This window comes from Rhincodon typus, chromosome 10, assembly GCF_021869965.1.
Source record: "Rhincodon typus isolate 14 chromosome 10, sRhiTyp1.1, whole genome shotgun sequence".
Lineage (NCBI taxonomy): Eukaryota > Metazoa > Chordata > Chondrichthyes > Orectolobiformes > Rhincodontidae > Rhincodon > Rhincodon typus.
In genome coordinates, this window is record NC_063341.1 from 28,564,449 (window position 1) to 28,580,514 (window position 16,066).

Sequence of the window (16,066 nt, forward strand, 5' to 3'; positions counted from 1 at the left end):
TCCTGAACAGTCTGTGTGCTTTGCAGATATTTAGAGGGATAGCCATTTACATTTTACTTATTACTATGGTAACAAGTTATTGCATTTTTATTGAGAGTTTGTTTTAATAAATAAAAAGCCTTACTTGTGTTTGTTAAGAAACCTGGTTGGCGAACCTTTTTTGTTGAATACCTGAAATAGGTAAGTTACTTAATTAGTTGCCTTGACAACATGAAAAAGTATTTTTACTTTCTGACGCCGCATCTTGGAATTGTGGGACGAGAGTGATAGTGCACTCCTCCAGGCTCAGTGGTATTGTGGAGGTTTATCTGAGATTTCTGATGAGAACAATGTTTAATTGGAAGTGGGATGCAAACATAATTGGAAAAGGATAAACAGAAATATACCAGGTTTCTTGTACATTATTATGTCAAAATGACTTTGGCGGTTACTAAGACATTTCGGCAGGTGGAAGATTTATCCCTGAATAATTTGCAAAGAATAACCAAGGTTAGGCTAACTGAATTGGCTGGAAAGTTAGGATTAGAGAAAGAAGTTGGGGTTAGGAAGGCTGACATAACTGAAATAGAAACACAACATCTGTTGGAAGAATGGACATGTAAACCAGATGGTGAGTCAATTGAGATAGTGAGAATTCAACCGCAGATGAAGCAGCTTGAAATAAGAAGAAAAAAATGATTAAAATATCAAACTGCATTGGAAATTTAGGAAAAGCTTGAATTTGAGAGAAAAAAAGAGAAACAGCACTTCAGGCAGAGAAAAAGGGAAACAGCATTTCAGGCAAGTAAAGGAAAAACAAGCTCTAAGGGTGGAAGTGATAGCAAAGGCCTAAGTGTTTACATTGTGATAAGGTGGGACACCTTCCTACTAATTGCTGGGTAAATCAATGGGCGTTATCAGGATTCACATGGTCAGTGTGGAGAAAACATCCCTGACTTAGAGTACAGCAGATCAAGTTGTAGCTCTAACTTCAGCCGTGAGAACAAGTTTAAACACTTATTGCAGGGAAACAAAACAAGGTAACTGAAAGTTACAGGGAGTCTTCTCAAAAGAAAAAATAACTACTTATTCCTTAAATGAGGCAAGTAAACCGTAGTCAACATAGAGACACAAGAACCATTAAACTCTTTTGCTGGGGAAAGACACGATTTTTCTATGAGAATGCCAAAGTTTTAGTAAATATTATTGTTAAGGAATATATACTGCTGGCCTTTATATCAGGTACACCTAGAATGTGATCTAATATTTGGAACAGTAACTGTAGGGGCTGTACATAATGTACCTGTAGATGGAACTGACTTACTCCTAGTGAATAATTTGGCAGGAGAGAAGGTTATAGTTTCTCCAATAGTAACAGAAAGGGAAGTGAAGTCAAAGAAACAGAGCAGACACAGGAAAACTTTCCAGGAATATTTCCTACATGTGTACTTCTTGAGCAATGGTTAAACAAACCCATCATTGGAGGTCAAATTGGCACCACAGACAGATATTTGATTACCTAAAACCTTTTCGGAAGATTTAGAATATCCAAAGGAAGCATTTAACAAGTCTCCTCTGATTGAGTCTCAACAAGTCGATCCAGAGATAAGTAAAGAAGCCCAATTGGCTCAAACTGAAACTGAAGGTGAGAAAGCTCTGGAATGCTACTATATGAAAAATGCAATTCTGACGAAAAAGTGGAGACCCACAGATGAAGACAGAATGGTGGTTCGTCAATTATTGGTGATTATGTTATCAAAATACTGTCAATAAATATGAAGGACAGTCCAAGAAATTCCAGTGGCCGGCTATGTTGGAACCCAAGCACATATTAAGTCAATATTTTTACTGACCTTTACAAGAGCTTGGTACAGTTGTGCAAAACGTGCCATAAATACCAAGTTGTGGGAAAACCACAACATAGAATGAAACTGGTACCTTGAATTCCCACACCAGTTTTTGAGGAAGCATTTCAATGAGATAGTGGCATGGCAATAATGTCATTGCACAAATAATCCTGAACCCAGGCTAATAGTCAGGGGACCTTGGTTCGAAATCCACTGCAGTAGATGGTAAAATTTGAATTCAATAAAACCTGGATTAAAGAACTTGTGTAATGGTGACAATGTAATCACTGTCAATTGTTGTAAAGGCCCATCTGGTTCACTGGTGTCCTTCAGGGAAGGAAATCTGCCATCTTTATCTTTTCTGGTCCACACATAACTCCAGCCCCTCACCATGGTTGATTCAAACATCTTCTGGGCAAATACAAATGGGCAATAAACGTTGGGGTAGCCAGTGATGCTCATTTCCCATGAAAAAATATAAATTTGATAGAATGGTGGTGGGGTGTATGGGACTTCGACTTAAAATAAAAGTGGGACACGTGCATACCTTTTCCTTCATGAATATGGCTACTCAATTCGTACCTTAAGAACAATCACGGATAAATGGATAAAAAGTTAACCCAGTTCTTCGCTTGATACGTACTGCTAATGGAGATCAATCAAATCAAGTCTTCAATTTCACTTCTAAAGCTATTCAGGAACTATGTTTAGTCTGGGTATAACACAGGTGAAGTCTTCACAGACGCAAGGAGCTGAAATGATGATCACACGTACTGTCAAGAGTATCCTCAGGATTTGGATAAGGATTTGAATTTCTCTTGCTTTCTATGAGGTTCACCTAACGAGTCTATTGGTTTTGGTCATTTTGAATGATCTTACAGTTATGGCTTATCTGCCTTACCTATTATACTCCTTGTAGTAAAATAAATACACATCAGACCATCAGTCTCGCTGTGTTCATCAATCTGGCGCTGCCTATTCTGCTGATAAGATTTACTTGACTTAACCTCTACCTTCTCCTCAAACATTCCATGTGCTGACCTACTGCTCTTGTTCTCAGCACCCTACCACACTAGTTTAAACCCTTTCGAGTGCCACTAGCAAACCTCCCTGCGAGGAAAGACCTCCAGTTTAGGTGTAACCTGTCCTTCTTGTACAGGTCCCTCCTGCCCTGGAAGAGATCTCAATCATCCAGGTATCTGAAGCCATCCCACCTATGCCATCTCTTTAGCCAGGCTTTCAACTTCCAATTTCTGGCCTCACTAGAACTGGGTACAAGGAGCAATTCTCAGATTACGACCTTGGAGGTCCTGCTTTTCAACTTTCTACCTAACTCCCTAAATTCCCTTTGCAGGACCTCATCTTTCTTCCTGCCTACGTCGATAGCACCGAAATGGACCACAACCTCTGGCTACTCATCCTGCCCTTTCAGAATGCCCTGTGCTCGCTTAGAGACCTTCTTGACCCTGGCACCAGGGAGGCAACATGCTAATGTGGACTCTCACTCATGGACAAAGAAACACCAATCTGTGCCCTTGACTATAGAGTCCTTCATCACTACTGTTCACCTAAACTTCAACCTTCCCTGCTGTACAACAGAGCCAAACATTATGCCACTGATCTGGCTACTCTTGTTGCTTTCCTCGAGTGGCCATTCTTCCCAACAATATCCAAAACAGTGTACTTGTTGAGAGGGGAACAGCCACAGGGGACACCTGCACTGCTTGCTCCTCCTGGAGGTCACCCATCTATCTGGCTGAACTTTTGGTGTGACCACATCCTATCTTTAAAACTTTCTACCTCCTATATGCTCCTCAGTGAGTCCAACTGGCCCTCCAACTGATCCATGCGTTCTGAGAGGAGCTGCAGGTGGACACACTTCCTGCAGACGTAGTTGGCAGGGACATTTGACTTCTCCCTGATCTCCCACATTTCTCAGGGGGAGCATTCAATCCATTAACTGCCATTACTACCTCTCTAGTAACTGGATTGAAAGAAAAGGAAAGACCTTACCTTGCCGTACCTTAACGTGGCTTGCCCTACTCAGCGAAATGCAACGCTCTCTAAAGCCCGTATGTTGACTTCAACAGCAGCACTTCGACCCCACAGCCCTTCCCGCTAGAGTCCGCATTCCTTTTATATGCTATCAGTAGGAAGCAAAAATTCTCCCAGAATCCTCCTCAGCCACTTCTCACTTTCACATTCACTAGAGTTTAGAAGAATGAGGAGGGATATCATAGAAACCTATAAAATTCTAACAGCAGACAGAGAAAATGGAGTCACAGTTTAAGGATACAGGGTAGGCCATCAATGACTGAGAGGAAGAGAAATTTCTTCACCCAGACAGCAGAAGGCCTGTAGAATTCTCTGCCACAGAAAGCAGTTGAGGCCAAAACACTGAATGTTTTCAAGAAGGAATTAAAAACTGTTCTTAGGGCTCAAGGGATCAAAGGATATGGGAAGAAAGTGGGAACAGGATACTAAGTTGGAGGATCAACCATGACCACATTGTATGGCAGAGCAGTACTGAAGGGTAAAATGGACTGCTCATGCTCCTGTTTTTCATGTTTCTATGTTCTACAATTGGATGAAGTAGAAAAGTAGGCAAGTCTAAAATACTGGTTCGGCAACACCTGGCGTATTGCATCCAGTTCTGGCCATTGCGCCATCGGAAGGATATGTGGGTTAAGAGAATGCAGAGGAGATTTTCAAAATGGTTGCAGGATTTAGTGATTTTAGCTTCAAGGTTCGATGGGAGAAGCCGGCATTCTTCTCCTTGTAGCAAAGGTGGTTGAAGGAAGATTTGATAGAGGTATACAAGATTATAGCAAGTGTAGATAAGAAAAGCTGTTTCTTTTAGCTGATTCTACACAGACTAGAGTATACAGATTTACGGTTTTGGGCAAGAAATGCAGGGGGATTGTAAGAAAGAATTTTTTACTCATTGATGGGTAATATCCTGGAACTTAAGAATGGTGGAAAAAGAGATGATAAATTATTTCAAAAGAAAGTTGGATGGACACTTGTGGGAAATTAGTTTGCAGGGCTATGGAAATATAGCAGGAGAATGGTACTGATGAAAATGCTGTACAGTGTTCCAGCACGCAATGCACAGGTCAAATTGTCCCCTCTGTGCCATTATGACTCTATTGTCTGTGAACGTTACTATTCCCAATGATCAATGGTTTTGAAAATAATAATTTTCCATTAAGGGGAAAACATTAGCAGTGGTATCACTGGAATCAACAAGAAATGCAAATGTAAAAATATTAATTATGATGCCTCTTCAAATTAAAACATCCTTAGTCTTAGATACCTGTGTAGGATCTTTACATCTTAGAGTTGGAGTTCTTCAAGTTATTTCCATACCTAAAAGAATATATTTATCTTGAAGGCAGCACACAATTGGTTCCTAGGATGAATGTTTTGAACTGTAATGACAGGTTAAGCAGACTGGGCCTTTATGCTCTGGAGTTTATAAGAATGAGAGGTGACCGAATTGAAACTTACAAGATTCTGAAGAGGTATGACATGGTAGACACAGATGTAGTTTCCCCTGACAGGGAACTTAAAAATAGGAGCACAGTCTCAGGATAAGGGGTTGATCAAATAGGCCTAAGATGAGGAGAATTTTGTTCACTAAGAGAATAGCGAATCTTTAACATTTTTTTCTCCAGAGGGTTGTAGATTCTCCATTGTAAGCATATTCAAGGTTGAGACAAACAGAATTTTGGTCTCAGGGAACATGGGGAACAGGCTGGAAAGTGGAATTGAGACAAACACTAGCGATGACTATCTTGAGTAGCCAAGTAGGATTAAAGTGTCCTATAGTAACACCTGTTCCTATTTCATATGTTTTTAGAATGAATGCAGTCTTATTCAAGCAAAAATGTCGAAACTTACCTAATTTTAAAACATTAATGAAAATTCTTTATTGATCTGATATTTTTCTTAAATTCAATAGATTTAACAGTAAATATTTCAAAGCTTTTCCTGATGATTTTCTGTGTGTTTTTTTATGAATTTAAATGATAAGGTACTAGGGCCCATTCTGGGTCAAAACTGAGTGTGCTCAGTAGTAACCAGCAGTACTAGGATTATTATTTATGGCCTAAACATCCCTAGTAAGGCAGGGAAAAATCTATTTGAGTCCCTGCTCTGATACTATACAGTGACATCATTGAAAGTGTGTGAATGTTTATGGCAAGATTAAGTCCTTGACTTTCCTCAGAGTTTAGAGAAGCAGAATCAGAAAAACAGACTAATTTATAACATACATGTAACATGAATGCTTATCACCACCTTGTTTGTCCCCCCTTACTTATTATATCGTAGCTCATAAATACAAGCTTTATAAAGTTCTGTGCTTACATTCATATTAAGTTAATGGCATACTTACCTCTGAAGGATCATGAGCCCATTGCCCATCTACAAAAAACTTGTATTGGTGTTCGCCTTCTGGTAGATCAAGAATAGCAATAAAGTCATTATGGCTGTAAAAATAAAAATATAAATACAAAGTTTACTATCCAGTAGTTCATTATAAAACCTTTTGTTTTTGGTTTTCTCCACTTCCTTAAGCTCATTATAGCATCAACATAGAAATTCTGTTCTAATTAGAGATGACAGCATTCAGTCCCTCACTATTATCATTTGTGGTGTAGAGTGGGCATTTTTCGTCATAGTTTACTTCTGGACTGTACTTTAAAGGGCAAGACGGAGCCAAAGCCCTTTATATGTTATGGATTAAACAGCTATTAATTAGACATCCTGTATTATATTAATACGATTTGTTTCTTGCAAATACATTCTTGATGGAAAATACAAAGTTCCATAGAGTGATGAACATTTCCTAAGACTAAAATTTGATCTTCATCGTCTGAGACTGAGCAAGATAGAGAAGCTAGTGCTTCTGAAACAGTGTGAGAAAGTTAGGGGGTGGCAGATTCATAAAGAGTGAGCAAAAGCAGGGACACCGGCTTCATGAAGAGCAAGAGACAGCGAAGTCAAAAGCTTCTCAAACAATGTGATAGAGCTGGTCAGCTACTCCATAAACAGAAGAGGGACCCTGTGTGAGAAGGGCAGTGATGGCAGGAAATGAAAACCAGTGGCATAGAGCCCCTTCAACTTGTTTCTTCCTGTAAGAGCCAAACTGCAACACCACAGGAAAAGAAGTAGGTGGGTGGGTAATGGTGGGCATTTCTTTTGTGCATTTCGAGTGACAATTGGTTTAAAACAGGAGAGTATTATAGCTGAAGAGATTTTTAAGAAATATACCATTAAAATATTATCCATTCAAATTAATTAATTAAAGAGAATAGAGATGTAGTACGTGAGAACTGGTGAACACCAGAGTGATCTACAGTAAGCATATCTGCATCAAATGTTGACTATTCAAAGAATTTTGGCACAGAGTTGATGAGCTGTGGACACTACCACACTTTAGTGAGAGGGAGCGATGCATGGATAATATGTTTCAGGATGCGGTCACACTCCTTTGATTAATTACATCAAATTTAACCCATGGTCAGGGACGCAAGAGTATGATTATGTGAACGCAGGTTATGGGGATTCAGAATTTAGTGTTGGAGGAGTCTCAGCCAGTTGAGGATGTTTTACTGTGTGGTCACACGTTATCAGAGGGTAGGGTAGATCATTGTACTCATTCTACCATTGTGGAAGATGTTCTGGCCTTTATGGGGTTAACCGATCATCCCCTCAAACCGATACACTTCAGTTATCCATGGGCATCTAATAATCCACAGCATTCCTAATAAGTAGGGTGAATGCAACTAAATAGGTGGAAAGCTTATGAGCACTCATCTTAATTAAGCTGTAAAGTATCATACTCTATTTTGGTAATACTTCCAAATGGACTTGTGGCTCTTTTAGATTTTGCTGTTCACAACTTTCATCCATGTTTTCTAGACTTAGACAACTGGAATATATTGTAACAGGGTGATAAACATAACCTGCAAATGGAAAATCAATTTCTCAATACTTTTGCTTCAATCTTCAAACATTTTGATGGATTAAATTAAAATGAAAAATTTACCAAAATTAAAACGAAACACAATACAGCTTTGAGATAGAAACCTTCACAGAGGCAGAAGAACCATTAAGTTTGTTCCTTCTACTATGAGATAGATTCTCAGCTAGTTGTAAACTGCATGTATTTACCTCTTAATAAGTGGAATCTTGGTATGCCAGTTGTTGAAGGATCCAGATATGAACACCTCTTTCCCTCCACCTACCCAACGAATAACAGTGGGGCGAGCTTGCTTAGGAAATTTTACAGATTCGTCTATGTCAGGTTGCCAGGACACAAATTCCTTATCAGTGAGAGGCTAAAATATCAAAATACACGTTGAGAAGGTGAAACTTGAAGGAAGTTATGTACAGAAGTAAACAGTATTAAAACTACAATCATATGGTAGCAGTAAAACTGTGGTTTCTCTTTAACTAGATAGTTAAATTAAACTGTAAGCAAACAGGGTGAACTTAGCTAGCATACAAAGGAAAAGAAAGTTTTCATTTTAAACACAGAATAGTTACAGCCAAGAAGGTAACTGTTTTGCCTGTCTATGCCAGTATACCAAAAGAGCAACTTGACTAATTCCAATTGAAGATGGCAGTGGAGTAGGGCTCTTGAGACTGGGGCTCATCCGCTTTCTTTTTCTTTCGTTTCTTCTTTTCCTCTTGTTGTTTTTCTTCTTTTCCCTTATCTCTTGCAAAAAGCTCAGTCAAGGCAACGGCATGGGCGGAGGGTTTGGGTTCCTGGCAGCTCCTGCATTGACCAGGTGAGCCCAATACCGACTCATGGCTGCTGCAAAGTTTGGTTCCCTGCAGCATCTGCATCCAGCACAGATTCATGGAGTTGGCAGCAAAGGCGAGTTTGGGCCCAATACGAGACCCAGTGGCATCAGTGGTGGCTACATTGGTGAGATGGGCTCGGAGTGAACTCTTGTCAGGTTGTGTTTGGGCTGATGTGGGACAGGTGGCAATGGTGGAGGTGAGATGGCGCCGAAGAGTGGCGACTCTTGTTCTGGCAGCACGGCGAGGGGATTCATGGGCTGATCCAGGCCCATGACTGAGCACTTAATAAGAAGGGCTTTAAAGTTGAACTTTATTTCTTTATTTTTCCTGGTTTATATTCTATGTTTTGGTTTATTTCTCTGTATTTTAAGATGGCACTGGAGAGTGGCAACACTATACAACACTTTTCACTGTTGTTTGTATACATTACAATAAATAAATCAAATAAATCAATTCATCCACTTTTTCAACATAGCCCTGCAAATCTTTTCTCTTCAGATAGTTCTCTAACTCGCTTTCAAACACCATGATTCGATGTGCCTCAACAACATTCTAAGGCAGTGCCTTCCAGCTCCTAACCACTCAGTGTAAAAATAGATTTCTCCTCAAATTAGCTTCAGTTATAATGTCAATCACCTTGTATTAGTAATGTCTGATTCTCAATTCATCTGCCAATTGGGCTATTTCTCTCTACCTGTGTAGATGCATCCATAATTTTAAGTACCTTTATCAACTCTCATCTCAACTTTTCCTCCAAAGAGAACAGTCCTAACTTCACCAGTATATCCATGTTCACACTGTATCTCCCTTAGCCAACACACTGCTCCAGCAACCAGAGAACATTTGGTTTAAATGCCTCCACCTCATTCTCTACAGTGCAATAGCGAAGTTCATTTTTAAAGTTAGCACTTAGTATCAAGCAGTTTGCTGCTAGTTAACAGACTATATTTCCTAATTAGTGATAACAAGGTGTAGAGCTGGATGAACACAGTAGGCCAAGCAGCATCAGAGGAGCAGGAAGGCTGACGTTTCGGGACTAGACCCTTCGGGTGCCCTCCACCTGTCACTCACAGAACTCCACCAGAAGCTCATGGAATTCTGAAGCGCCTCCTTTAAATTGTCTTTTCTCAGCTTCAACACTTTATCCTGCTCTGGAATATTGTCGCCCAAGGTTACCAGAGAGAGTAGGCAACAGGCCATATCCTAGGCTTCGATCTCAGTGGGAGGCAATGGCACAGGCCAGGAGCCCAAGTCTCTGTGTGTTGCAGCTTTTTGCAGTTCTTTCTCCATTTAAATAATAATCTGCTTTATTGTTCTCCCTTCCAAAATGAACAACTTCACATTTTCCTATGACCCCTCATTATTGACCTTTCAACTTAAGATGAACAACTACTTTCTGTTCACACTGTCCATGCACCTTATACACATCAACCCAGTATATATCAATCAGGTCCTCTCAGCCTTCTCTGCTCTAAAGAAAAACAATCCAAGTTTATCCAGCCTCTCTTCAAACTGTTCCATTCCAGGTAATGTCTTGGTGAATCTCCTCTGCACTCCCTCCAGTGCAGTCACATCCTTCCTACAGTTCAGTAACCAGAATGGCACACAGTACTCCAACTGCAACCAACCCAAAGTGTTGTACAGCTCCAAGATAATCTCTCTGCCCTCATAATCTATGCCATGACTGATTCACACTAAAACTTGGGGCAGCTGCTACCAAGGCGCAGGGGCAAAGAAAACCATTTGAGGACTTCCTGCTGAAGTTAAGTGGGGGTCTGCTCAGTTATCGGATCCTCCTAGTGCCTCAATGCATGTAAATATTGTCTTGTACGTGTAAGAGATGTTTTTGGTTTGCTTGAATAGAGTCAAACTCCAATGTTGGTTTGTTTCCTTGATATGCTACTGGATAAAGACAAATAAAATAAACTATGAGTAACTTATTCCATTTTACAATTCCATGAGCGTTTATAGCACATCATCCAGGCAGCTACTCTTCATATCTGACAAATTGTTTGAACATGGGCACCACTGAGCCAAGCGATTTCATCCATTAGATGTCTAAGTTACATTCAGCAAGATCAATGGGTTACGAACTAGTATAAAAGCCAGAGTTGTTTTTTTAACTCACTAGAAAAAGAACATAAATATCAATTGTGGCCAATCCAACAGGGCCATGGTGGAAACTAATTAATTTAGTACAGGCCATGGCTTGAACTGGGCACTTTCTTGGTCTACAAGTCTCAGTGTAAAATCACACTGGACATTGTTTCAAAATAATATTTAACTTCTTTACTGCAAACATTGACTAAAAATCAGTACTCTACATAAAAAGTCCATTGTACTATGCATGAGTTCAAGTAGACATAATGAGATCCTTGGAACTTTTCAAAGGGCAGGAAGCAAGAGATGCACTTTTGAAAAATAATCACTACAGCTGCAAACTCACAACAAGGTTATAAACTGGAAGATTCCATAAAGAGTAATAATAATGTGTTGGAATGAAAGACACTAGGCATCCAGAGAACTCCTTGCCCTTAGAAAAGATTAGACCAATTAGACCCATTAAGGCCACCTGAAAGGGGCAATTGTGGTCTCAGTTTAACATCTCACCCAAAAGATGGCACTTCCAACAGTACTGCATTAAAATGTCGGGTTAGATTATATGCTCAAGTCTTTGAAATGGGGCTTGAACCAATAATCTTTTTAAACAGGGTAGACTCTCAGAGACAAGGCTTTCAACTTGATGTCTCTAAGGGTAATTTTGCTATCTGTGCATACAAATATATATTTTATACATATTATAAAAGGCATCCTTTATAGTACAAGTCACCACTTTCAACAAATTAGTTTACAATCTTTTTCTCTTAAATGAAGGAGATTGTATGCCCATTAGGCTAGAAACAATTAGTGCAGTTTCGTATTGTACCTTTGAGTCTTGTGTATGAAAAATATTGGGGTCATCTGTGCTGTCCACCATGATTTTAGGACGTTCATTTTCTTTTGATGATGGAGAAGATCCCATGCTATCACTGCGGTGGGATTTAGATCCTCCATGGCGATCTGCTCCCATACGGTCACTGCTGGTGTTCCCCATTGTTCTGACAGTACTGGTGCTATTACTATGGTCAAAATTTCAAAGACAGTATAGATCCCCAAACACTGTGTGGGTATCTGAAATAAAAAAGTGATTTTGTTTTATGGTACTAAAAAAATACTTTTACCGCACAACAGAGAAAAATACCAAAGACTGGATAACGTTTAGAGCGGGGTTGATGAGTGGCAAGAAACATTCGCATCACATATCAAAACATCTTCCTTTGACGTCACCGCAGCTGAATCCCCCATTACTAACACTCTCAGGTTACCATTGACCATAGACTTAACTGGACCAGCCATATAATTACCGTGGCTACAAAAGTAGGTCACAAGCAGGGGATTGTGCAGGCAGTAACATGCCTCTTGACCTCCCAAAGCCTACCCACCATCTACAAGACATAAGTCAGGAGTGTAATGGAATATTTTCCATTTGCAAGAAGCTTGACATCATTCAAGACAAAGTAGCCTGCTCGACCAGCATCCCAAGCACTGACTTAAACAATTCACTCCCTCCACAACCAGTGCATAATGGTCACAGTGTGCACCAATTAAAAGATATACTGCAGCAAGATGCCAAGGTTCCTACCCCAAAAGCAAATGCTGAACCTGTGTCCTCTTTCACCATGAACCAGGATGACATGGAAACACTGTCACCTGCGAGTTCTCCTCCAAGACACATATTATTTTGGTCTTTTTCTGTTCATCATTTTTGCTTGGTAGTATGAATAGGGCCACATTCTGTAATTACAGTTTAAAATAGCCTTTGCAAATGGTGCTGGTATAAGCAAATGGGACTAAACTGATCATGGAAGTTTAAATAATTGCAAGAGAAAAACAATGGACTGCAAAAGTCTGTACAGCCCAATACCATCACAATACATTTACACAAAAAATGATGGTCAAAGAAGCCTCATAGCTCTGGCACATTATTCCTTCTTTGTCTGTGTTTGCTGCATATTGTAAAGGCTGTTTTACATGTTTAAAATAATAAACAAATTCAATACTCAAGAAAATCAATAAATACAGGTAGTTCTGCTATACTTGTGTTTTGTTAAAGCGATTTGGCTGTAATGCGATTGATGAATAGTGGACACTGTTTGGATAACGTGAGCTTTCCGCTATACAGGTATAGCATAGGCATATACAGGACTGGGTTCTGAGGAAGGGTCACTGGACCCAAAACGTTAACTCTGATCTTTTCTTCACAGATGTTGCCAGACCTGCTGAGCTTTTGCAGCAACTTCGGTTTTTTTTCCTGATTTATAGCATTTACAGTTCTTTCGGTTTTTATTACAGATCAACGGCCTCCAGTTGCCTGCATTAAGCGTCCAATTCCAAAGCCAACCACAAGTTCAGTCCAGGTAGTCCCAGACATAAAATGGCATTGAGCAAACCAGCCTGCTCATTAGGTCTGAGTGCAAGGGCCAGAGCCGCAGCAGTGAGACATTCCAAGAGGGTGAAAGGGAGAAATTCCCATAAACGTAAAAGGGCGAGATGAAGGCACTGAATATTGAGTGTAAAACAGGGACAAAAAGACTTTAAGGGAGTAAGAGAAAGAAAAATAGATAAAGCTACAGATTTCAAAGGGAATAGCACAAGAGCTAAAGGGGAGAGATGAAGGGGGTACCCATGTCAAACAGGTTGGGAGAAGACAGCACATGGCCGAGACAAATAGATGGGTGGTGGAGAAAGCATCCATGACAGATGGGGCCCCCATAAGAAATGAAGGAAGGGGTGAGAGAGGACCCCCACAAAGGACGTGACAAGGCAAGAGGGTGCCTATAAGAGATGACAGTGGAGGGGCTTCTGTGAAAAATGGGTTGAACAAGAGATTGCCCAAGAGAAAATGGGGTATCGAGAAGGCACTGATGAGACACAGTGATAAAGGGTGGGTGAGGGATGAGGTTGGGGGATATTGGGAAGTTACAAAGGACAATGGAGGTAGAGGGGAGGTTTAAAGAAGTGTGGGGAAAATGGTGAGGGTTGCAATGGGATAGAGAGAGAGTGGGCAGTTGCAAGAAGATGATGCGGAGGGAGGGAGGCTGCAAGGTGACATGGTGGGTAAGGGGAAGGATAGGATGCAGAGGGGAAACCTGCAAGAGTGGAGGGAGAGGGACTGTTTGCAAAGAATTGGGAAGAGGGATATTATGCAAAGAAATGGGTAACAGGAAGATTTTGCAAGAGGTTTGTTGGGAAGCTCAAGGTGGGTGAGACAGGCTGCAAAAGAGATAGAATAGTTTTAAATTATCCACAAATGAATATTTATCAACTGGGAGCCAAGAAAACCTGAAATTACTGAGATAATGAATCCCTCACTAACGTTGCCTCTCTAGTCTAAAGCTGTACATGTTCAGGAACTGCGACATGGAAAAAGCGTAGTTCATGTTATTGGAAGGAACATTGAGTCAATTGTTAAATTTAAATCTGATATTATGATCTGAGATGCAGCAAAATGTGTAGCAATTGCCTGGTTGAAATCTTCCAGCTTTTTTTCATATGCAATGGAAATGCATTAGCTGTGATCTCACCAAATGTGGAAGGTGTGTTTAGGATGATCTGAAACATAAACAGAACTGCTGATGAAACTCAGCAGGTCCAGCAGCATTTGTGAGGAGAAAGCAGAGTTAACATTTCGAATGTGATGATTCTTCAGCACAGAAAATTGCCGAAGGATGTGAGACATCAACTCTGCTTTCTCCCCACAAATGCTGCCAGACCTGCTGAGTTCTATCAGCAATTTCTGTTTTTGTTTCAGATCTCTAGCATCCCCAATTGTTTGTTTCATTTTAGTGTTTAGAATGATGGCTTTGTGTATGTATACTGCATCTACTATTTTAGGAAAGAAAACTGTTTGCCAACTTATGCCCATTTATCATGTGCCTATTTAAAGATTGGAGTATCCAAGAAGTCAATTCTTCTCTTGAATGTTGTAACTTTAAGTTGAATTTAAGTTTGGTAATTATTAAGGATATTGATGAAATCTTCTAATTCTGCTCTGTGAAAATCAAAATTCACAATGCCAATGTGTCAACACATTGCAGAAAGCATTGTAGTACATGAGTGCATTGCCTAATGAGTTAGTGAGAATGAAAAGTCACCCCCTCTGAGATTTAAAAAAAAGGCCTGAGAAAATCTCAAGAGCAGTCCTCAAAAATACAAATTATTTTGTAACCTGGTAGTGATCTTTTTGACTGTCAAAAGCTCAGCTTGGGCAAGGCTGTCAACAGTCTGGTTCAAACTCAGACAAAGCAGGGATGAAGATGAAACTGGCCACAAGAATACAGTTTGTTGCAGGGTCTGAAGATAATGGCTTTAGTTCCTTTAATATTTAATCTGAGGATATTGCAGTTCATACACAGTGAATGCCAACAACCAACAAATATAGAGACAACAAGGTGCAGAGCTGGATGAATACAGCAGGCCAAACAGCATCATAGGAGCAGGAAGGCTGACGTTTCGGGCCTAGACCCTAGAGCTGTTCATCCAGCTCTGCACCTTGTTGTCTTGGATTCTCCAGCATCTGCAGTTCCTGTTATCTCTGAACCAACAAATATATTTGTGTTAACAAACATTCATATTGTTCCTAAGGAAGCACTAATGAAGCATTTTGTTTAAATGATAACATTGTTTCAATTACCTCTGATTTGTCAGCTCAATCTACTCGTCACTGTAATATCACTAAACCACAAACTCCACGTTTGCAATAAAAATGATTCATTCACGTGCATTTCCTCTTCAAACAATGAATGAGTGTATTATTCCATTATAGCTTCGGGATTCTAAAACTCTAGGTGATAAATAAGCCGCAAAAAGGGAATTGCAGAGGTAGAGGTCACGTTGGGGTTGGAAGCTCTCCTTCCTTCAAACAACGACGGTGACTGTAAAGAGATGAAGGCCCGGTCCGGAAACATTAACAGGCCAGCCCTAGACGCGCAAGGTCAATTCTGCCAAAAGGCCCGAGTGTTGTTTAATTTAGGAATAGCCTTCCGTTCGACTGGGCTGAGACGTTTGTGTGCAAATTGATGCAGCGAGGGTCCGGAAAGCATAAGTCGATTGGAGTATTGGAAAAACTGAGGTTGGCTGAGCTGGGAAAACGAACGGTTGCTTCGAACTTGACCGTGTTTTCTGCTCGTTGGCCTGACACGCAGGTTCCTTGCCCAGGAATAAGACTCCGCCTTGCAGGTCACCAGTAACTAGTCGAGGAGAAGGGCTGGTGAGTGAGTTGAGGGTGGGGAAGGGATGGTGGAAATGTGGTTTGAGATGGAGGGGAGAAGAGGGCTTTACTAAGTCTTTAGTCATTAGGGGAATATGTAGAGATAACAAGGTGT

General features: G+C 40.3%; 2 protein-coding genes across 6 annotated transcripts in view; one reads left to right on the forward strand and one right to left on the reverse strand.

Moving 5' to 3' along the window:
* LOC109914373 (5'-AMP-activated protein kinase subunit beta-2-like) overlaps positions 1-16,066 on the reverse strand; it is a 41,071-nt gene that overhangs the window by 23,735 nt on the left and 1,270 nt on the right. For 4 of the 5 annotated variants that reach the window (XM_020513965.2, XM_020513980.2, XM_048602475.1 and 1 more), the window contains exons 2-4: positions 11,569-11,813; positions 8,007-8,173; positions 6,226-6,319 (exon numbers count right to left, since the gene is read on the reverse strand). In XM_020513965.2, the coding sequence (XP_020369554.1) occupies positions 6,226-6,319; positions 8,007-8,173; positions 11,569-11,736 (429 nt within the window). In that variant the 5' untranslated portion in view covers positions 11,737-11,813. Of the gene's footprint in view, positions 1-6,225; positions 6,320-8,006; positions 8,174-11,568; positions 11,814-15,375; positions 15,403-16,066 lie in introns of those variants that run through there. The other variant, XM_048602474.1, reaches the window with a different exon arrangement.
* scyl3 (SCY1-like, kinase-like 3) overlaps positions 15,559-16,066 on the forward strand; it is a 40,968-nt gene continuing 40,460 nt past the window's right edge. The window contains exon 1 of the mRNA XM_048602472.1: positions 15,559-15,951. The gene's annotated coding sequence lies outside the window, so the exon portion shown is untranslated. The remainder of the gene's footprint in view (positions 15,952-16,066) is intronic.